Raw genomic sequence first — 22,923 nt, forward strand, 5'->3', positions numbered from 1 at the left:
AGTATACCTTATATTCATTCAGGCCTGGATATAAGATGACCTCATCACAAGTCCACTAAGACCCACAAGAAGTCTCTAAGGTAGAAACTTGAAGACCTCAAGGTTCATTCCAACCCACAAATACTGTGATTTTATCAAACCCCAGTTCCCCTAAAATACTGCATGTGTTCCCATGGAATAATGAAAAAAAAACAAAAAACACAAAACAGTTTTTCTATCTATCCCATTTATTATTCCCCTTTTTTGATATTGGATTTACTGTGGTGGATTGTGGCAGGCTACACCCTCAAGATAGTACTGTTAGGAAGAGGTAGAGTGAGTTGCAACACAGTGAGCTCAAAGTACTTGGGATCTTCCTCTTTTTGAATAAGACTCTAGTGCTTAAAGCTTAAATTCAGGGTCAAAAGTCTCTCCACATCAGAATTCTGGTTGATGTTTACACCCACTGCTCTTTCCTCTCCAGTTTCTGGCACTCCCTGTTTTTCCCCAGTTCACAAAAGAAGTGACTGTGAGAGTTATAAAGCCACAGTTTACCAATGTAACTTGTTCACCAATGTATCTCTTGGATAAACACAGTGCTTTGCAAAGTGTAACATGCAATATCTATCTATCATCTATCTATCTATCTTCTTTCTTTCTTTCTTTCTTTCTTTCTTTCTTTCTTTCTTTCTTTCTTTCTTTCTTTTTTTCTTTCTTGTTTTCATCTATCATCTATACTAGAGGCCTGGTGCACAAAATTCATGCATGGGGGTGTGTGTCCCTCAGCCCAGCCTGCACCCTCTCCAATCTGGGACATCCCTCTCACAATCCAGGACAGCTGTCTCCCAACTGCTCGCCTGCCTGCCTTCCTGATTTCCCCTAACCACTTCTGCCTGCCATCTTGATCACCCCATAACCACTCCCCTGCCAGCTTGATTGATGCCTAACTGCTCCCTTGACAGCCTTTATCCCCTAACTACCCTCCCCTGCAGGCCTGGTCACCCCTAACTACCCTCCCCTGCAGGCCTGGTCCTCCCCAACTGCTTTCCCCTGCAGGCCTGGTCCCCCTTAACTGCTCTCCCTTTTTTAATTATTTAATTATTTTATTTATTATTTATTTATTTTTAATATATTTTATTGATTTTTTTGCCCCCCTCCCTCCCTCCCATACATATCCTCCTTCCCCAGAGTTTTATGTCCATTGGTTGTACTTATATGCATGTACACAAGTCCTTCGGTTGATCTATTATCTCCCCCAGATCTTCCTCCCCTCCCCACTGTAATTTGACAGTCTGCCTGTTGCTTTACCGTCTCTATATTTGTCTCTTGGTTCATCAGTTTATAATGTTCTTTATTATCCACAAATGAGTGAGGTCATGTGGTGTTTCTCTTTCATTGATTGGCTTATTTCACTCAGCATGATGTTCTCCAATTCCATTCAGGTTGCTGCAAATGATGAGAATTCCTTCTTTTTTATGGCAGCATAGTATTCCATTGTGTAGATGTACCATAGTTTTTGGATCCACTCATCTGCTGAGGGGCACCTAGGCTGTTTCCAAATTCTGGCTATTGTAGATTGTGCTGCTATGAACATAGGGGTGCATATATCCTTTCTGATTGGTGTTTCTAGTTTCTTGGGATATATTCCCAGAAGTGGGATTACTGGGTCAAATGGGAGTTCCATTTTCTTAACTGCTCTCCCTTGCAGGCCTGGTTCCTCGCAAATACCCTTCCTGTATGCCCAGTCACCCCCAACTTCCCTCCTTTGCAGACCTGGTCACCCCCAACTGTCCTCCCCTGCTAGCCATCTTGTGTCTACATGGGGCAGCCATCTTTGACCACATGGGAGCAGCCATCTTGTGTGTTGGAGTGATGGTCAATTTGCATATCATTCTTTTATTAGGTAGGATAGAGGCCTGGTACACAGGTAAGGGCTGGATGGTTTGCCTGGGTGTCCTGAATCAGGGTGGGGGTTTCCTTGGGGGCATGGGGTGGCCTAGTCATGGGGTAGCCTAGGCTAGGGGCCTGTGGTGATCTGCAGGCTGGCCATGCGCCCCCAGTGACCCAAGTGGAGGCTCTGGTATCTGGGATTTACTTATCTTCTATAATTAAAATTTTGTAGCCTTGAGCAGAGGCCAGGACAGGTCAGGGAGGGCGGGAAGCTTGGCTTCCTCCATCATTGGGGGAAACTCAAGCCTCCTGCTCTCTCCAGCTCCGTGGCTGCTACCATTTTTCTTGGGATTTATTTATCTTCTATAATTGAAACTTTGTAGCCTTGAGCTAAGGCCAGGGCTGGCCATGGCAGGTGGGAAGCTTGGCTTCCTACATCACCTGGGGAAACCTAAGCCTCCTGCCTGCTCTAGCTCTGTGGCCTCCAACATCTTGGTTGGGTTAATTTGAATACTCACTCTGATTGGCTGGTGGGCATAAGGGAGTGATGGTCAATTTGCATGTTTTTCCTTTATTTGTGTGTGTGTGTGTGTGTGTGTGTGTGTATTATGCAAAGTATTCCCTTGGGAGTTCAACCCACCAGAAGTTCAATCACTCGCTATGATGTGTGCTGACCACCAGGGGACAGCATGGACTGAAGGAAGGCCCTAGCCAGCAGAGTAGTTGGCAGCCAGGGAAGGAAGGCCCTAGCCAGCAGCCACTAGGAACCCTACCCATGCATAAATTTTTTGCACTAGGCCTCTAGTTTGTTAAATGAATGAGTGAATTACTCTTTCCCAGTCTGTAGTTGATGCTTCATGAAGCCTCTTTCTTCCCTTTCCTCAGAGCCCATTGTGGCTTTGCCAGTATCCTGCACTGTAATAGTGCTTACTATTTGTGACTGTCCTTTGGCAACCATCCAGACTCAACTCAGTTCAATTCATCCAAGTTTCATGGAACTTCACTACAGGCAGGAAGCATTCATAGTGTCAAGAACTGGTGAAATAATTTCCTCACCTGTGGCGCCTCAATTGTAATTTGAAAACAACCTTGGCATGGAATAGAACCTTTTCCAAGATATTCTGAAAGTCTAAATACATGATTATAAATTACTTCTTTTTGTCAACATATTTGATTACTATCCAGGAAATAAATGACTTCTGAAGATGGGTAAATAGATGATTATTCCACAGGTATAGAGCAGATGTAGAAGGGGGACAGAAGGGTAGGAAGAAAGGAGACTCATCTTTGTTTGATGAATTTGCAGTTACATTAAGTGTGGTGGAAATAAGGAGTTAGCAGCTGAGCTATTCAGCCCTGGCCTGGGACTGGGAATCGAAGGGACACACAGAAGCCCCTTGCATGAAAAGAAAGCCAGAATACCCCGCTCCACACACACACACACACACACACACACACACACACACACACCTGTTGTTGTTTTCCTGAGGGTTGGGCTTTTTTAAGTTTTATAATTATTTTCCATTCCTGTTTCCACACCCTTCTACCTATCTCCTACTCCCAATGCTAGTCTTCTATAAAGTAGTAATGTACCTTTTCTCTGGTAATTATTTCTTTTATTGGAATTAGAATTAGTCATGTACATGTTCATTAAAACATTATCTTATCTAATAAAGAGGGAATATGCTAATGGACTGCCATGCCTTGACACGATGGCAGTGCCCACAGCCACCATATGGCAGCACCCAGTCCTTTCAGCCCCCCTTCCCCCGCCCCACATCCAGCCAGACTCTCCCAGTCCCCTCAGCCCCATGGGGGGGGGGGGCAGCAAGCACTGTGTGCCTCATCCAGCCTTAGTCTCCCAGTCCCCTCAGCCATGCTTCATCCAGCCTCAGTCCCCAAGTCCCTACAGCCCCACCTCATCCAGCTGGAGTTCCCCAGTCCCCTCAGCCCCACCTCATTCAGCTGGAGCCCCCAGTCCCCTCAATCCTGTAGGGGAAGGCAGTTGGAGGCAATCAGTCCAGCAGGGGAGGGCAGTTGGGAATGATCATGCCTGCAGGGAAGCAGTTAGGCGTCAATCAGGCCAGCAGGTGAGTGGTTAGGGGGCTATCAGGCAGGCAGGCAGGCAGGCAGGCAGGCAGGCAAGTGGTTAGGAGCCAGCAGTCTCAGATTGTAGAATTGGGCCTAAACTGGCTGTTGGACATCCCCTGATGGATCCCAGATTGGAGAGGGTGCAGGCTGGGCTGAGACACCCCCCCAGGCACAAATTTTGTGCACTGGGCCTCTAGTTTTTAATAACAATATACTAAAAATAACAAAAAAATCTTATAGTAAGAGGTAATTTAAATATATAATGATAGATTCATAGTCTGGAATACTATGTAGACAATAAAATGATGTTATAAAAATAAGAACTGATATAGAAAAAAATTCGCAATATGTCATTAAGTAAAAACATAGGATACAAAATCATGTGTGAGCTCTGTGCGTGTGTGTGTGTGTGTGTGTGTGTGTGTGTGTGTATCCATACAACACTGGTAATTTTTTTCTTGGTGTTTTTCTGTATTTTAAAAATTTTCTGCATTGAATGCTACAGTCTAAGTTGGGGCACTACAAGGAGGAGTATAAGTACTTTGAGAACACAAACAAAGGTTTGAAGCAAAGCTTCCCTCAATAAATTTTGAAGAAGGCAAAAATCAAAGAGTAATGGAGAGAAACTCGGAGAATATGCTGTTCTACAAGTGCAAAGGTGAGGAGATGGTGTCTATTGGTGGTGAGGACTTTAAGGTCCACAAAAAAAAAAAAAAAAAAAAAAAAAGATGAGTTTCTATTAAAGAAGCAATGAAGCCCTAACTGGTTTGGCTCAGTGGATAGAGTGTCGGTCTGCAGACTCAAAGGTCCCAGGTTCGATTCCGGTCAAGGGCATGTACCTTGGTTGCGGGCACATACCCATTAAGGAGTGTGCAGGAGGCAGCTGATTGATGTTTCTCTCTCATCGATGTTTCTAACTCTCCTCCCTTCCTCTCTGTAAAAAAAAAAAAAAAAAAAAAAAAAAAATCAGTAAAAAATATTTTTAAAAAGAAGCAATGCAGAAAACTCTGAGTTTGTGAATAATAGGTGAATTGATTGAATAATTATTTTATTCATAGAAGGGTAGATTGAGTTATAGGCAGATCTGCCAGAAGACTCTCAGTTTGCATATTTGACCTGAGGTAATGAGAGCCTGGATTAAGCTTGTGACAATAAAACCAGAAAGGAAGGAGCAGGTGGATCTGAGAGATGTTACCAAGAAAGAATCAGAGCTAGATATTCAAATTGCCTAAATATATGCCAAGTGGTAGTGGAAACCATGTAAAGAGACACTTTCCAAGGAAATGGATATTAAAAGAGAATAGCTGAGGACTGAGTCTCCAAGGATTCCAATAGTTATTAGGAAGAGGAAACAGAAAGAGCCAGTGAAGGAGAGAGAAAAGGATGGTTTAGAGAGATAAGAAGAGAAAATTGAGACTACAATGTCATGAGAGGCCAGGGCAGTACAGTTACAGGAAGAAGTAAGCGGTTTGATGATATCAAATTCATCCTTGAGGTCAAACATTCAAACTGAGCAGAAACCCTTGAATTTGGTCAGGAGGTTGTTACTGAATTTATTTACAGAGTGGTTTTAGCAGAAAGTTCTGTATTCTAGAAAGTTCAAGATTGGGAAATAGAGGCAACTCATGCATACCACCCATGTGACAAGATTAATGTGTTAGGACTGAGAAGAACAAGATTAAGCTTTGTTATTCTAGTTCTGTTACTTAACCACTTGAAGTGGTTTCCTTTTATAAAAACAACTCATGAACTGTTGAAAGTATAAGTGACTCCTTTTATGCTATAATGAAGGGACTTCCTCTTCCATGCCCCCAGCCCCCAACAAATAATCTCTAGAGATTTCTGGGCATGTTTTAAGAAGAGTCTTTTACCTTAACAGTCCTATCCCTAGGCTGGTACTTTTTTGAGAATTTCCTGTCTGTACCTTCTGGAATTTGTCAGGCCAAATCACTTTATCAATTCTTCCCTGAGTCCCTCTGAAGTGAGGACATTAGGCAGTGTGATTAGGAGGGATCCATTGGTCAGGGTCATGTGAAATGTCTCTGAGACCTGGGTAGAGGCTGTTAAGCAAGGAAGGTTCTGTTTGAGACCCCAAATATAGTTAGTGCCAAGCACATGCCCCAACAACAGAAGGCTGTAGTTCCTGAGGGGATGATAGGCAGAGGTACCAGAAAACCTTCCTTTTTAAACCATAGCACCTGCAGACTAAATGGCCCCTGGACTGCATGCTCTGGAACATGCAGATTAATTTTCAAAGTTTTCATAAAGGCATATACTTTTCTTTCATTCTTTCTATTCTCACTTTGCAACCACTTGCAACCAGATCTGACCAGAACTACCTCATTTTTCCCCTATATACTGTCTACAGATCAATTCCTTTGAGCACTTTTCCTTTGTGAAGTTGAATCTGTTCCCAGTTTGACATACTATGGATTGATCTTTGTCTTATTGCCTTGTTTCCCATAAAAGAAAAATTCCCTCTGGGAAAAAAAAATGGCTGCCACACAACCCAGCAGGGTCAAGACCTGTCGTCAAGCTATGAAGAGGTACAGTGGGTGCTGGCCTAACTGGATGCAGGTGGGAGAAGTGAGTATATTTTCTAGAACTGGCACTATTCAGACCCTGAGACATCTAGACAGTGTAGTCAAAGGGCCAGTTTAATGTCCCTGCTCCTTTTAATGAAAGAACTTGTTTTCCTTTCTGGGAAGATGGCTTACCTTGTTAAAATGGGGTCACATCATGGATGGGGCACTCACATGCTAAGATGTGTAGGCATCTCTAAAAACATGTCAGGAGATCAGAGAAAGGGTACTTCCAAGGTACATTATCAGAAACTTTATTGGAAGACCAGTGAGTCCTATCCTGCTTTGGATTTTCTTGCAAGTGCTTAACCATTCAGTCACTGAATTTGGTCTAAGTGTCTTCTGAATAAGATATTGTCCTCCACTGAGGGAAGGAAGTAGGGCTAAAAAATTAGGCCAGCGTCTTTGTCTATGATAGTAATTGCCATAAGAAGACGAAAGGGCTCTCAGCTAATGCTTTACTGAAAAGCTGAAGGAACCCCAGGGCAGGGATTGCTTTTGGGGTCAGATGTTATATCTGGGTCAAAGCAGGACCTGCAGGGCAGGTGGCCAGAACTTGGAAGGAAATCTCTTATGAAGCTTAGGGTCCAGACATGGCCCCAGCAAGCTGCCCTGACAGCCTGTGATGTCTAGGATCTCGCGCATTCCTATCCCTGCTCCTTTCTCCTTCCCCCTTCCCCCTTCCCCCTTCCCCCTTCCCCCTTCCAGGCTTCACTCCTTCCTGTCTCCTGTCTCCTTCTCCCCTCATCAGCTGTCCCCATTACCTGGAGCCAGGAGCCAGCCAGACAGCCAGATCCTGAAAAGAGTCATCCTGGGACTGGAAGGGGCGTGGTGGAGAAGGGGAGGAGGGGCAAGGGTTCAGGGATAAGGAGGCCCCAGTTGCAGGCACTCCCAGCCGCTGCATATCCTAGCCCGCATGAGAACTGGGGTGCTTGCCTTGCTCATTGCTAATCCTCGTCCAGGGGGAAAGGTCAGTAGGGTCTTGGAGCCGAACTGCCCTGCGTCTCCCCGACAGCCATGAACTGCAGCGAGAGCCAGAGGCTGCGAACCCTCCTGAGCTGCCTGCTGCTGGAGCTGCACCACCAGGGCAACGCCAGTGGCCTGGGCGCTGGCCTAGGACCCAACAGGGGCATGGGGGTAGTGCCTGACACCTTCTTGGGCCGCGAGGTGACCAGTCCCAAGGACGATGACGCTTATCTCTATATTCTGCTTATCATGATCTTCTACGCGTGCATGGCTGGAGGCCTCATCCTGGCCTACACCCACTCCCGCAAGCTCATCGAGGCCAAGAACCAAATATCCCAGGCCTGCTCCGGACACCAGTGGGCCACAGGAGGCGCCCTGGGCGCAGCTACGCCGTCAGCTTGCCCCTAGGGAACTGCCCTCCTTTGCCCAGAACACCGAGGCGGTCTAGAACTACAACAGCAGCTCAGCTGGCTTGCTCCTTCTTCATCTCTCTTATTATTCCTGGGCTCGGTCCCTGCCTTTTCCTTTCATCCTCTTCCAGGTTTTGCCTCACCTAAGGCCCACACAGTGATGAGAAACCAAAAACCTTGTTTGGAAGAAGCATGATCAGGGCCAGTTTCTCCCTCTTCTCTCTCCTCTCTCTTGCTTCCCCCCATCCTTGACTTTCTCTTCCATTCTCACCCCACACATCCAACTGCATTAAAATTGCCTCTGCTCTCTTTCTTCAGACAGCCCCCACTCAAGCCCTCTGGGAACTGAATCCAACACATCCAAAACTTGGCATTGAAGTCTATTAGAACTCTGGGCCATCTAACTGGCAGCTGCTCCAGAGGCTGGCTGCCAAGGACTGCTCACTCTGCAGAGCCAATGGACTTGCCATCACTGCCAGGCACCGCTGCAGCACCTCCAGCTTCCTGTTGCCTTAGGGACAGAGACAACAAAAATGGAGAGACTTCAGATATAATTTCCTTCCCTCCCTCTTTCAGCAGGGAGCTAGCAGAACATTAGGACCAGTGTGTGGAATAGAATGGACATAATGGAGACTGAAGGGGGAGAGGGGCACAAAGGGGAAGAGAGAAGACCTATGATCCAATTGTATGGTTTTCTTGCACCCAGTTGTCACCCCAAAGGTAACTTGCCTGATTTTTAGTATCTTTGCCATTCGTTTTCTGCGATGAGTAATCATTGCTGGGTGAATCACCCCAATACCTCCAAATGCTTCTCCTCTATTGGTTTAGTTGATCTGTCAGCTGTATGCTTCATCCATGGAATGCAAGGCTCAGATGCCCCCTGCTCTGTAACCTGAGGAATGTCAGAGGCAGGCAATAAAGGTTGTTTAAACAATAACCTAAGACTCTTCTCTCAAAGATCCCAGCCTTGAGACCCAGTACTATTTAGAGAAGGGTTTTTGTTTTTTTGTTTTTGAAATGATGCTTATATTTGGAGCTTGGATTGTGGTGATATTTATATCTACATATTCAGTTCCAATAGGATAGATGTGATTATGGGTGAATAAAATGTTTATATGGCTAAATAGGTTATTTTTCAAGTGTTTCAAAAATTAAAATGACTATACTTTTCCTTAATTCTGAAGCACTTTCTAAGTATGAATTTCCCACTTTCCTTTTGCAGTATTTTAGGATACACTTAAAAAACTTCTCATACCTATCATAGCTATTATCACTGTTAACTTTAAGAAGGCAATTTTGTAACTCTCACAAACAAAGGGTTTATTAAGAAGAGAAACAGGTCACCAAATAGTGTAAATCTTAAGTCAGAGGGAAATGCTTGAACTAAGCAATCTTAACCAATAATGGATACATTTAGAAGTGTATATTTATTGATTTATTATCCTTGTCTCAAGAAGGTCATCAGAAACTTGTCTGCTTATGGCTTAAATGCTTATACCTGATGTTAGCTGTTTGGTCTTCATCAAATACACAAATTCACCTCTTAACACTAAGCCAACTTGTTTAAATACTGGTGGTTTCTCAGTAATAGCAGGACAAAGATGTAACTTAAATACATTGATAATACACAAACCTTGTCTGAGGCATTGATTTTGAACTTGTAGCCCATCTGGTATTTTACTGGAGCTATTAATAAGTTAAATGATCTTTCATTCCCAGGGTCAACTCCTTGAAGATGCACTGGCCTTACTCCATTGGCTCCTCTCCAGTCCCAGTTTCAGCACTAAGATAGTCCCCTATCTTGCAGGTGGGGGCCAGGGATTGGGCAACAGTCCCAGACAATGATAGGAAGAGAGGATGTTGTGAAATCATCTCCAGGCCAGGCAGGAAGGCCTGAGTGGTGTGTGGAGGGAGGGCACATATATTTAGCCATGCCAGATGCATTCTGGAGGGGTCATTCCACAGAAATGTATTTCAAGTGCAACAGTGCCCCTCATTTATCTGGCATACTGAGGAACAGATAATTAGAATAGTGTATGTATTTCAGGTACAACGATGTCAGTCACTTATGTATCATAATTTGGGACACAAGATTGTTTTATTAATTAAACATATGAAGGAAGGAAGGAAATAAAGAAGGAAGTAAAGAAGGAAGGAAGCTGGGAATAGTTCAGACAATGCCTATGACAAACATCAATGTGCCAGCTATGTAAAACAAATCCCACAGGGAAAAAAATCCCAGTTTTTAAAATATTTTAAGCTTTTTATGATGATTAGGTTATTCATTAAGAACATGTAGCAAGAGTAGCTATAGAACTTCCCCAGTGGAAAAAAAAGTGAACTAGCCTGGGAAGAGTGATTTCCTTTACTGCCAGTAGCTTTCTTCAAGTACTTTAAAGGATGTAACTGTGTTTCAGATGATGAAGTTTCCCAGAAGTCTGGACACTCTACCACCCAGTGGAGGTGTCAACAGCATTGACGTGATCATTTGTGTCCAGCAAAATATATAGAGAAAAAAGCAAAACTAGATGTTTGGCTAGCCTCCAGTTTTGATAATGTATTCCTGAGTAGCATGAGATGACTGTACATATTGGGAAAATGTCAGCCTTCTCCTTAATGTGATTCTAATAAATTAGAGTCTGCTTTTTTCAACCCACCGAGCAGTCTATTTCTCTCTTCTGTGTAAGCAGATCCTGTTTCACTTCAGGTTCAGATATTTGCTCCATTAATAATAATTAAGAAGATCCACAATCCCTTACTTGGAACTTGAGGCTTGGAACAAAGTCTGACTAAAAGTTGTTTTGAGTTCTAATATCTGAAAGTGTTAATAGTGAAAAAAGAAATTGAAGTTTTTCTTCCATTACAGACATAATTATGCATTGTTGATTCACTTTTATAGTGAGATATAAATGGGATCTCTCATTTGTTTGTATTTACCATCTTTGTTCCAATTTGCCATCTCTTTTAGAAACCAAAGATTGGCACATGATTTGTAGCAGCAAACAAATACTTTCTAAACAATCTTGCCTGAATGTGCAGTGGCATTGGAGAGAACGCAAGGCTAGAATCAGAGGAACTGGAGTCCAGCATTAGCTTTATTAATTAGCAGTCTTTGATCTCAGAGTGAAATATTTAACTTCTCTGGGCCCGACTCCACTGGTGGGAATTTGAAGGTCAAGTGAAATAACATGTGGGGAAAGGCTAGGGAAAGTACATCAGCTATAGAAGCATAAGATGTTCAGTTTATAGTTTAATTTTCCTTCTTTGGGAAGTTGTGTGGGGGAAGAGGGAAGAGTAAATTCTTCAATATGTAAAGTTTATGTTCATTGCTTAAAAAGATGATTGGAGAGACTTGGCCACTAGTTGCCATATTTCTGAGCCTAATTAACCCATTCTTAGAATCGTGGATGACCAAGAATCTGTGCATAACTGTCTCATTATCCCATTCTATACCCATTTCCCTAAATCTCCACAGTGCCTTGAACAGATTATGACAATAATGTTGTATTTTCAGGGCTCTACCAGGACTGCAGTATAGATTTTGAAGACATAAGTCAGTGACTGAGAGAGGGCATAAGGGAAGAAAATGAATGGAAAGAATAACATGCTGTGGGCTTTAGGAGGGAAGTAGGAGGAAGAGCAATTTAAAGTGCTCTGTGAATGTAAGAGAGCATGACTGAGGACCAACAAGGGTGAATATGTTAAATTGGTCAATAGTCAATATTAGGTGAACCATCCTTCAAAATGGCTTTAGGAGACATTAGATGGGCGGTCACCGCTCAGCCCCTTTTATTACTTGACACAACCTACAGTCATTCCAGAAAGCCAAATAGTACTATTAATTTAACTCTTCTGTTTGTGCAAGATGTTAGAAAATGGGACCAGGTTACCAATTCAGTCCCCCATCAGTTGTGATTTGAAGAAGGGCATGGTCTTGGTTGCCTTGGCTTCATCCTCTAAAAGAGTGCAGATTATACAGGGTGATATCTCATAGCTGCTGGCAGCGGCCTTCCTTAATTCTGTGCCACCCACTGGTGGTCAGTGCATATCATAGTAAGTGATAGAACTCCTGGTCAGTAGAATTCCTGAGGGGACACTTTGCATATTAGGCTTTTATATAGAAAGATAGATGTACACTATATATATATATATATATATATATATATATATACACACACACACACATTTATATATATAAATTTATATATATAAAATATACACAATGTAAAATTTATCACCTTAGCTATTTGTAAAAGTGTACAGATTAGAAGTGTTAAGTATATTCCTGTTATGGTGCCATAGTGTCCTTTAAAGCCACAGAAAAAGGCAAGCACTAAATTACTTTATATAGAAGCAGCAAGACTTAATTGCTTCAGATGACACCTCCTCTAAGATATTCATATTTTATACTAGATCACTTAGAACAATGTGAGGGTGAAATCCAAGAAAAATGTCTCTGGTGTGGATCTCAGTGGAATCTGGAAGGAAAGATATCTTGAAATGTTTATGTTTTGGGGTGTACTGTACTTCCCACAGCTTCTCAAATCACATCCTACTTTTTGTGCCTTTTTTTTTTTTTAAAGGAGCAATTAGGTTTTTTTAATTATTTATTTTAAAGAGAGGAGAGAGAGAGAGAGAGAGAGAGAGAGAGAGAGAGAGAGAGAGAGAGAGAGAGAGAGAGAGAAACATCCATTGGTTGCCTCCTGCGTGACTGGGGATTGAACATGCAACCTGGGTATTAGCCCTGAATGGGAATCGAACCTGCCACCTTTTGCTGTATGAGACAACATTCTAACCAACTGAACTACCCAGCTGGGGAAAATAACATCTTACTCTTTCTGTCAAATGCTCTTAGAACTCTGGGGAGGACTATGGTGTCCATGTATGACTACATTTCAGTAGGAATTTGAGGAATTCCCATATATCTGATCCACAAGATGCCCATTGATAGAAACACCTCAGGTTCCTGGAAAGACAGGGGATCTCCTCTTGGCTCTTTTTAGGATCTAGATGTGATCTAGTAGAAGTTGCAACTCCAGCATACCTGGAAAGAAAGAATTGAATCAATGGGCATGTTAATTTTGCTCTTCTTCTCATGAGGCTAATCCCTTGGAGGTACTGTGGTCAGGACCAGAACTTGGCAAAACTGTAGGATTGATATTTATCTTATTTTTACTTTTGTTTCAAACTTTCCCCTGCCATTCTCAGTCCCAGTTCTCTGAAATTGTTCCTTCCTTACTGCCAGGGTCCAATGATCTTATTCATTTTCATTTAGACTGCTATTCATTCCAGTGATGATTCAATGAATGAATTTTTAGTGGTGGTTTTAAGATACTGAATAAGGGAGAGAAGTATGAAGGAGGGAGTTTGTCATAAGATTCTCAAATCTGATATGGGTAAGGCTGCTCTGGCAGCCACTCATTATGGTAAGCTTAAGTACAGAACATTTTCCTTATCCCCACTACTTTTGGGGGTGTTGGAAGGACTGCAACCTCCAGCCATCTAGGAGAACACCTGCATTTCCATGTGAATAACCTAGGGTGGAGGGTGGGATAGGGATGAAGATAGAAGTAACTGAGAGAGGCAGAAGGGGAAAGAAGCCCTTAGCCTTCTCCCCAGTTATATCTCTGTCCATTGGACACTGGAGGGGACTGTTTGAGGTTAATGAAGGAAGAAATATTAGAATGGATCCCCTGAGGACTAGTTCCTATACTTTTCCTGCCATCTTCCTATACAACTGTACCAAAGCAAGGCCATAGTCAAATGACAAGCCTTGCTTGGAGGAGGCTGCTCTGGAAATCAGCTGGGTTAGTCTTTATCCCATATTTTACGTAAATGGCACCATCCTTTGGCGGTTTTGGCTTTTCTTCTAGCAAGCTTAGGGGCCTGGTCAATTCAAGAATCTTTACCTTTTGACTTCCATCATTCACTAAAGCATACTATTATACTACCCAGGGCATGGGCTCCAGAGCCAGATTGCCTGAGTCCAAATCTGTGGTTTGCCTTTTACCAGCTGGGTAATATCAGGAATTTTACTTAACCTACAAGCCTCCTTTCTACATCTATAAATTGGATGTAAGAAATACTCCCTCCTTCCCAGGGTTGTTGTAAAGATTGAGTAATTAACAGTGCCTAGCTCAGGGTTGTTGTAAAGATTGAATAGTTAACATAGTGACTACCATGTTTAGTAATGGTAGTTTCCAGTCTTGTTCAAATCCATTACAATAGGGTTATCATCTATATCACACCATGAAAACTGCTTTGTCATGTTCACCAATGACCTGCATATTGGCAAATCTAATACTCAGTTCTTACTCCTAATTTTCTATGACTACTTAGCAACATTTAATGCAATTGGTCACTCATTCATTGAAACTTTTCTCTTTTTTTTTTTAAATACACTTTATTGATTTTTTTATAGAGAGGAAGAGAGAAAGATAGAGAGCTAGAAACATCGGTGAGAGAGAAACATCGACCAGCTGCCTCCTGCACACCCCCTACTGGGGATATGCCCGCAACCAATGTACATGCCCTTGATCGGAATCGAACCTGGGACCTTTCAATCCGAAGAGCGGTGCTCTATCCGCTGAGCCAAACCGGTTTCGGCAAAACTTTTCTCTTGACTTTGATAATAGCTCAGGATCCTGGTTTGTCTCCTTATTCACTAGTCCTTTTCCTTCTTAGTCTCCTTTGTTGGTTCCTCCTCATCTCCTCAACCTTTCATTGTTGAGGTCTCCATTCTGGGACCTCTTCTCTTAACCATCTATTCTCTTTACCTTGGTGATGTCAACTAGTTCCAACATTCAAAATGTCATCTTCATATATAAATATCATCTTTACAATCATGATACCCAAATTTTGTATGTACTTTTTATTCTTAAACTCCTACTCTGAGCTCCAGACTTGCACATCTGACTGACTACTTAACATCTCTACTTGGGTATCTAAACCTGTCTTAAGGTTAGCATATCCAAACCAGAACTTTTGAGTCCCTTATCCCCAAGTTCTTCTACTTGAAAAAGAAAAAAGGATCTGGGAACTAGTCTGACATTTACATCTAGTCCTCACTATTGGTAAGAAGCTGGCCTTTTATTCACAGGTAGGGCATGTTATACTCTTGTTGGATATAAACTATCTCACAGAACATCAACATCAGACTAGTCTAATGATAAAAAATGTCTCTGTGAGCATGATAGAGTAAGACAAAAGACCATTTTATAATGTTATCTAAGTGCAAACAAAAATTAGGTTACTGTGAAACTCACAAAATGCTAACTGTTCTTCCTCCCTGGCTAATCTAATGACTGCTACTTCTCTACCCATTCGGCTTTAGACTCACTCTACCTTTCCTTCATTCTACATAAGATGTATTAAGATAGCCAACCATAGCCCTGGCCAGGTAGCTCAGTTGGTTAGAGCATTATCCTGATATGCCAATGTTATGTGTTCCATCCCCCACCAGGACACATACAATAATCAACCAATGAATGCATAAGTAAGTGGAATAACAGGTCTCTCTCTCTCTCTCTCTCTCTCTCTCTCTCTCTCTCTCTCTCTCTCTCTCTCTCTCTCTCTCTCTCTTCCCCCAAAAGAAAAAAATGATACCCAATCAAATAATTACCCTCACTTCCTAATAGCATCCAATCTAGAATGAACACTTGCTTCCTTTGATCCTGCCTAAAATCACCTAACATAAGCTCCAATCCAATAATAAGTCCTTTCTAGCACTTTTACTTATATATCTATGATTCTCCATGGTTTTAAATCTCCCTTGCTGCCATGAGTAATATATCCAACTTGTTCAATTACAGTTTAGTTCCTGTTTGTCATTGGCTAGAGGGCATTGACACATTAATCCTCCCCATTTTTTTGTAAATAATTAAGCCAAAATAGGTGTCATAATGCTTATACCCTTTCCCTCACCCTTCCATATTCAATTTAGGAACTAAGTCCTTTTACTCTATCTTCAAAAGGGATTCTACATATGATCATTTCTCATAAACTCTACTTCTACCACCCTAGATTTACCACACATTATAATTAATATAACAATCCCTAACTGGTCTTATTCATTTACCCTTGACCCCCTGCAGTTATTTACCCAATAGACAGAGCAATATTAAAGCATTAAGCAGATTGTGTCCCATCTTTACCTAAGTCCCTCTATTGGATTAACCATACAATTAGAATAGAATCCCAATTCCTTATCATGGTCTATAGGCCTCACTGACCCTTGCCAACTTCTCTAAATGTAATCTCCTAATACCATTCCCTCTTGTTCAATAAACTCAAGTTACACCATCTTCTTGCTGTTCCTTGAACACATCAAGTGCCTTTCTGTCTCAGAGCCTTTGTATGTTCTGTTTCCTCTGCCTGTAATATTCTTCCTCCACATTTTCTCATGGCTTTTTCCTTTTCATTATTCGGGTCTCAGTTCAAATGCCACTTCCCCAGAGATTGTCCTTGACCAATTCAGTTGCTCTTTTCTCTCTGTCCCCACCCTATTCTTTATCCAATAACGCTATTTTAACTTCACAGCAGAAGTTAAAAAATATCTAAAAATATCATATTTGTTTAGTTACTAGTTTATTATCTATAAGCCTCCCCCTTATGGGCTATAAATTTTATTGTAGGTCCCTTTGAAATATTTATAATTTATTTTTGTAACTTTTTGAGATATAGTTAACATAAGAAAGTGCACACATTTAAAATATATAATGGTTGATTTTTGACATATGCATGCACCTGTGAAATCACCACCAAAATTAAGTTAATAAATATATCCACTACGAATAGTTTCTTTGTGATCTTTTCTGCCTTCTTCCTACTGTTTCAAAAAATTGCTGATTGTTTTTTTGTTGCTTTAAATTTGCATTTTCTAGAATTTTATATAAATTTTGTCATGCAGTGTGCACTTTTACTCAGCATACTGATTCACCCATGTCCTTACATGAATCAATATTTATTTTCTCCTTATTACTGAGTAATTGCAGTATGTACCATAATTTATTTGTCATTTCATCTGTTGAAGGGTAGATATTCGGGTGTTTCCCATTTTTCACAATGATAAACAAAGATCCTATGAACATTTTTGTGCAAGTTCTTATGGGGATATATGCTGAATGCAGGGATTGTGTGTGTCTGGTTCTTTATAACATCTGCCATGCCCCGGCAATTGTGTAGTATTTATACAGTATGTGGTAGTCAAATATCTGTTGAATAAACGAGTGGGTCTTTCTTTTTAAGAATAAATATTTCCACTGTTTTTGTGCTTACTCAAGAATCCTTTACCACCCTAACTTTTGTCCTCTTCTTGCCTTTCTAATATGCAAGAAGTGTGACCCCTTGAAGGTGACTGTTTCCATTCTTGGCTGTTAGAGAAACCCTGCTTATCAGGTTCACTGCCAATGCATGCTCTACTCTAAGCTGGACAGTATGGCTGTTCAACAATCCATTCATTCCTCACTTGCTGACTCCCTATCACATTCCCTATAGCAGCTGCTCCAAACTTCCTGCCATCACCTCAAGCCCCCACTCCCATCACACCCCTCATTCTCAGGAGATGACTTCACCTCCTTCATTACTGAGATGATTGAGACCAACTGACAAGAGCTTCTTCAACTTCCATCTGAGATATTTCCACATAGCCATCTCAAATGCTTCCAGCTCTCAAGAGGATGTGTTCCTTCACCTTGCCAAGATTAAGCTCTCTGCATATGTGTTTGATCTTAGCCCCAACTTTAATGATATTAATACCAACAGTAGCAGCACAAAATGTACTTAGATCTTGATATGGACCACACATAGAGTTAAGCTCTGAGAAAAGAGCTCTCTGATTTTTATTAAAAAACTATGTCTTTAACATGCATTATTTCCTTTAAGTAAAAGTATGCAAATACTAAACTCTTGGCATTGAACTTAATCTCACAGTCAGATTGTAGCATAATGCTTAAAAAGAAAAATAAAACACAGATAAGGACACTGAATCAAAAAGTTTAAGTAACTTTCTTTGTGTCATATAGCTACCGTGTTTCCCTGAAAATAAAACATCCTCCGAAAATAAGACCTACTTACAGGTTTCCTTCTGAGTGAAATATAAGGCATCCCCCAAAAATAAGCCCCCCCCCAAGGCTCTGTCTCAGAATGAAAATTAATTTACATAAACTGGTCGCTCTGGCTGCCCCGACTGGCATCTAGCAACCAGTGACATTACGCAGAGTCCTGACGTCACTGCTATGTGGAGGCAGAGCAGAGGTTAGAGTGAGCAGCGAGTGCGGGGCAGGAGAGAGGAGGAGACTTTCGCAGATGCCTGTAGAAGAACAGGAGGATTAGAGAGGACTGGACGTGGTGAGTGCTGGTCTGTCTCTGGTGACACTACCTGATGCTCGCAGTGGCCCTTATGATGACTGAAGGTTCTCAGTCAGTGGCAGACCCTGCTCCAGCCCAGATCCAGGCCCCAGCAAACCCAGTGACAGTCCCTAGGCAGGCCCCAGGGGGTAAATGTCTGATAAAGGGGTAGGGGGATGTCTGGTGAAGGTGTTCAGTGGCGCAGGGGTGTGGGGAGGGGGATCACTTAAAATGTCACAGGAGGGTCAGAGGGGGCAATCAAAATGACACAGGAGGATAAAAAGAGGTTACTAAAATGGTAATCCCCCCTCTGATTCTCCTGTGCCATTTTCATTCCCCCCTCTAATCCCCCCTGTATCATATTAAGTGATTTCCCCTCCCCCCACCTTGATACCCCAATTCCTTTTTTTTACCCCTAGAAATAAGCGCAAAAAGAAAAAGCTACTCTGTGGAGTACAAGAAAGGAATCCTGGAAGACTCTTGGGGCCAAAATCTTACTGCTTTCTGCAAAGAGAAGATGTTGAGTATCCGATTGGTCCGAAAATGGCGAGCAGAGTATGGTAACCTCATTGAACAAGTGGACAAGGGAAATGCTAAAAAGCACAAGTGTGGATCAGGTCAGTAACCATTATTTTCCGAGCTGGAAGACCTGATTTGTGAATGGGTTGTTGATAGGAGTGCAAAGGCTTTGGTTGTGAATAGGGCTCAGATTCAAGAATTTGCCCTTGCAATGGCACCACAGTTTGACATAGCCCCCGAAGACTTCAAAGCATCACAACACTGGCTGGATAATTTCCTTCAGCAAAGTGAACTGTCTTTAAGAAGATCTACCGGTACAACATTGTTTAGGTTGGAAGATACTTAAGTTATTAAGTGAGCACTTGCATTCAAGTCCTTTATTGATGATGCTGACTTCTCTAAATACAATCTTTCCAACATGATTGCTATGGATGAAACTGCAGTGTTTATGGGCCAATCATCTCAAACAACAATTGAACAGCGGGGTGCCTCCTTAGTGTACTTCCCTCCACTGCTTACGAAAGTGCACGTGTTTCCTGTATTTTGGCAATTCGTCTGGATGGCACTCAAATATCACCTTTAATCATTTCCAAGGGCAAGAAGGAAAAGATTGAACGTGTTTTGGGCGTTTTTATTCTTGAAACTGAAAAAGCCTTGGCCACACAAGCAGTTATAAGGAAGTGGGTCGATTTAATGCTGCTGCTTGTTATGCAAGGGAGCCAAAGAGGTCTGCTAGTCTGGGATGCAGTCAGCACTCACCGCGCTAAAGACATGAAGACATTTCTTCAGGAGAGAAAAATAGATCAGATAATGATTCCCACAGGAATGACGGCCTATCTCCAGACTCTTGATATTGCAAGCCATTCAAAGACAATTTGCGCATGGAAATTAATGACTACATTGGAAATAGAATGGAGAGAAATCAGCGTGGAAGCTTTGTGGAACCTAAACTGCAAGAAGTTGTGACTTGGGTGAAGAATTCATGGGAGAAAATCACTGGCAGTTGCAATGCAAATGCACTGTGAGCAGGCTACCTTGACAAGAAGTACTCATTTAAAGACAGTGCTATTGCTAAACATGAGAGATTTGGTCCACTGATTCTGAAAGAAATGGAGTCACAAGAAATTCACCAGGAAATTCAGGAATTGGATTGTTATGATGATGTTCCAGAAGATGATGACATGATTGTCATTAAATGAGTAATTTCTTGATACTGTAGGATTCACAGTTTGTCTGGTTTGTGTTGACAACTACCGTACTGCCGTACCATATACAGGTAATAAATTTCCTTTATTTTCATTTAACAATAAATGTGTACCATATTCTTCTTCATGGAAAAATAAGACATCCCCTGAAAATAAGACCTAGCGCAGCTCTGGGAGCAAAAATTAATATAAGACACTGTCTTATTTTTGGGGAAACAGGGTAATTCCATTTATTTTTAACTAGAGGACCGGATAATGAAATTTGTGCATGGGAGGGGGGGTGTCCCTCAGCTCAGCCTGCATCCTCTACAATCTGGCACTCCTAGAAGAGTGTCCAACTTTCAGGATGGGTCATAAACTGGCAGCCAGACATCCCTCTCACAATCTGGGACCACTGGCTCCGAACCGCTCAGCTGCCTGATTGCCCCTAACCACTTCTGCTTGCCAGCCTGATCACCTCCTAACTGCTCCCCTGCCAGCCTGACTGCCCCTAACTGCCCTTCACTGCTGACCTGATCACCCATCACCACCCTCCCCTGCCACCATCCACCTTCTCCTCCAGGCCCGCCTCCACTGTGTGCGCAGCTATATTGTGGTGGCCATCCTGTGGTGGCCATCTTTGTGGCAGCCCTCTTGTATCGACCCTCTTGTAATGGCCATCTTGTGGTGGCCATCTTTGTGGTGGCCATCTTGTGATGACATCACATTTGAGAACCACCTAGGCTTTTATTCGTATAGATTAGCAAATCCCTTTTAACACTGATGAGGAAAATTTACAATAAGTCAAAGAAAAAGTCTCCTATGGTCTGCTCACTCTTGCTCCCACTATTGAGATTCATGAATATGATTGCTAAATATTTCCTGTCTGATTAGAATGTTTTTATATCCTTGCCCCTTCAAAATCATTCACTGTGAATGGAGTAACAAAGCCAGGGAAACAGGGTAGTAAGTGGTGAAGTTAGGATTTGAGCTAAAATCTAAAATCAGAATTCTCCCTTTCTTCTCTTAAAGTTCAGATGATTCTCTTAATCCTACTCCTCAGTTCATTCTCAGTTATCATTTTTGCCCAAAATATAAAGCAACAATAAGAAAACATAAAATAACAGGAAACTCATGCAACTTAACAAAAAGAAGATAAACAACCCAATCAAGAAATGGGCTACTGATCTAAATAGGCACTTTTCAAAAGAAGACAGAAGGAAGGCCAAGAGACATATGAAAACATGCTCAAAGTCACTAATTATCCAAGAGATGCAAATCAAAACGACAATGCTGTACCATCTCACACCTGTCAGAATGGCTATCATCAACAAATCAACAAAGGACAAGTGCTAGCGAGGATGTGGAGAAAAGGGAACCCTCATGCACTGCTGGTGGGAATGCAGACTGGTGCAGCCACTGTGGAGAACAGTATGGAGTTTCCTTAAAAAACTAAAAATGGAACTCCCATTTGACCCAGTGATCCCACTTCTAGGAATATATCCCAAGAAACTAGAAACACCAATCAGAAAGGATATATGCACTCCTATATTCATAGCAGCACAATTCATCAGCAGATGAGTGGATTAGAAAACTATGGTACATCTACACAATGGAATACTACACTGCAGTAAAAAAGGAGTTCTTACCATTTGCAACAACATGGATGGAGATGTAGAACATTATGCTAAGTGAAATAAGCAAGGCAGAGAAAGATAAATATCACATTGTCTCACTCATTTGTGGAATATAATGAACAACATAAACTGATGAACAAAAGTAGATCCAGAGACAGAGAACCATCAATCAGAACGTCAAACCTCAGGGAAGATAGGGGACAAGGGGGGGTGGGATAAGGGAGAGAGATCAACCAAAGGACTTATATGCATGCATATAAGCATAGTCAATGGACACAGACAACAGGGGGGTGGGAGCATGAATGGGAGGTGGGGGGTAATGGGGGAATAGGACACATATGTAATACCTTAATCAATAAAGAAATTTTTAAAAAATAAAAGAAGAGAAAAGAAAAAATAAAGTAAAGGGGAAGAGAGACACACTAGGGAAGACATGATATATCTTGCCAGACTAAAGAATTTGAGCTTCATTCTGTAGACAGTGATTCCCAAACTTCAGTACACTCTCTAAAGGATGCTTGTTAATAGAGCAGATTCCCAGGTTCTACCTTCAGACCTATGAAATCAGTACCTTTGGTGGTAGGCAAAAATGGAAGCATGAAAACCAGTTAGGAGGCTATGACAGTATTCCAGAGGAGATGGTAGTGGCTATGGATCCAGTGGAGTGACATGGGCAGATTCTTTAAACTGTGGTAAAATACACTTATCATAAATTTATCATTTGAACCACTTTATATTGTACAACTCAGTGACATTCAGTACATTCACATGGTATGCAACGAGCACTATCATCAATTTTGGAACATTTAAAAATTGTTATTGAATTTATTGGGGTGACATTGGTTAATAAAATTATATAGGTTTTAAGTATACAATTCTATTGAGAGTTCTAAACTAAGTGAAATAAGCCAGTCAGAGAAAGATAAGTACCATATGATTTTACTTATATGTGGAATCCAATCAACAAACAAATAAGTAAGCAAAATAGAAACAGACACATAGATACAAAGAACAGACTGACAGCTGTATGAGGGAAGGTGGGTTGGGGGGACTGGATGAAAAATGTGATGGGATTAAGAAAAACAAATCACAGACGACAATATGGTGATTATCAGAAAAAAAGGGGTGGGGGAGGTAAAAGAGGATAAATGGTAAAGAAAGGAGATTTCACTTCGGGTGGCAAACAGAAAATACAATATACAGATTCTGTAACTTCAGAACATCTTCATCACCCACATTAGAGAATTTGAAAAGGTAGACCTGGCAGGGCTATATAACTGATAGAATATCTATGGTGAGTGAGATGGGAGGGTCAAGC

At 41.7% G+C, this 22,923-nt stretch overlaps 1 protein-coding gene and 1 long non-coding RNA gene across 2 annotated transcripts in view; both read left to right on the plus strand.

Moving 5' to 3' along the window:
- Positions 1–22,923, plus strand: part of LOC311615240 — a 974,758-nt gene that overhangs the window by 474,338 nt on the left and 477,497 nt on the right. The gene's annotated exons all lie outside the window — the stretch shown is intronic.
- On the plus strand, positions 7,560–7,916 carry KCNE5 (potassium voltage-gated channel subfamily E regulatory subunit 5; the record flags this gene model as incomplete). The annotated part of the gene is made up of 1 exon (XM_084870837.1): positions 7,560–7,916. One exon carries the CDS (start codon positions 7,560–7,562, stop codon positions 7,914–7,916), a length of 357 nt encoding a protein of 118 aa, XP_084726963.1.

This window comes from Pipistrellus hanaki, assembly GCF_964339955.1.
Source record: "Pipistrellus hanaki genome assembly, chromosome: X".
In the NCBI taxonomy this organism is placed as follows: Eukaryota; Metazoa; Chordata; class Mammalia; order Chiroptera; family Vespertilionidae; genus Pipistrellus; species Pipistrellus hanaki.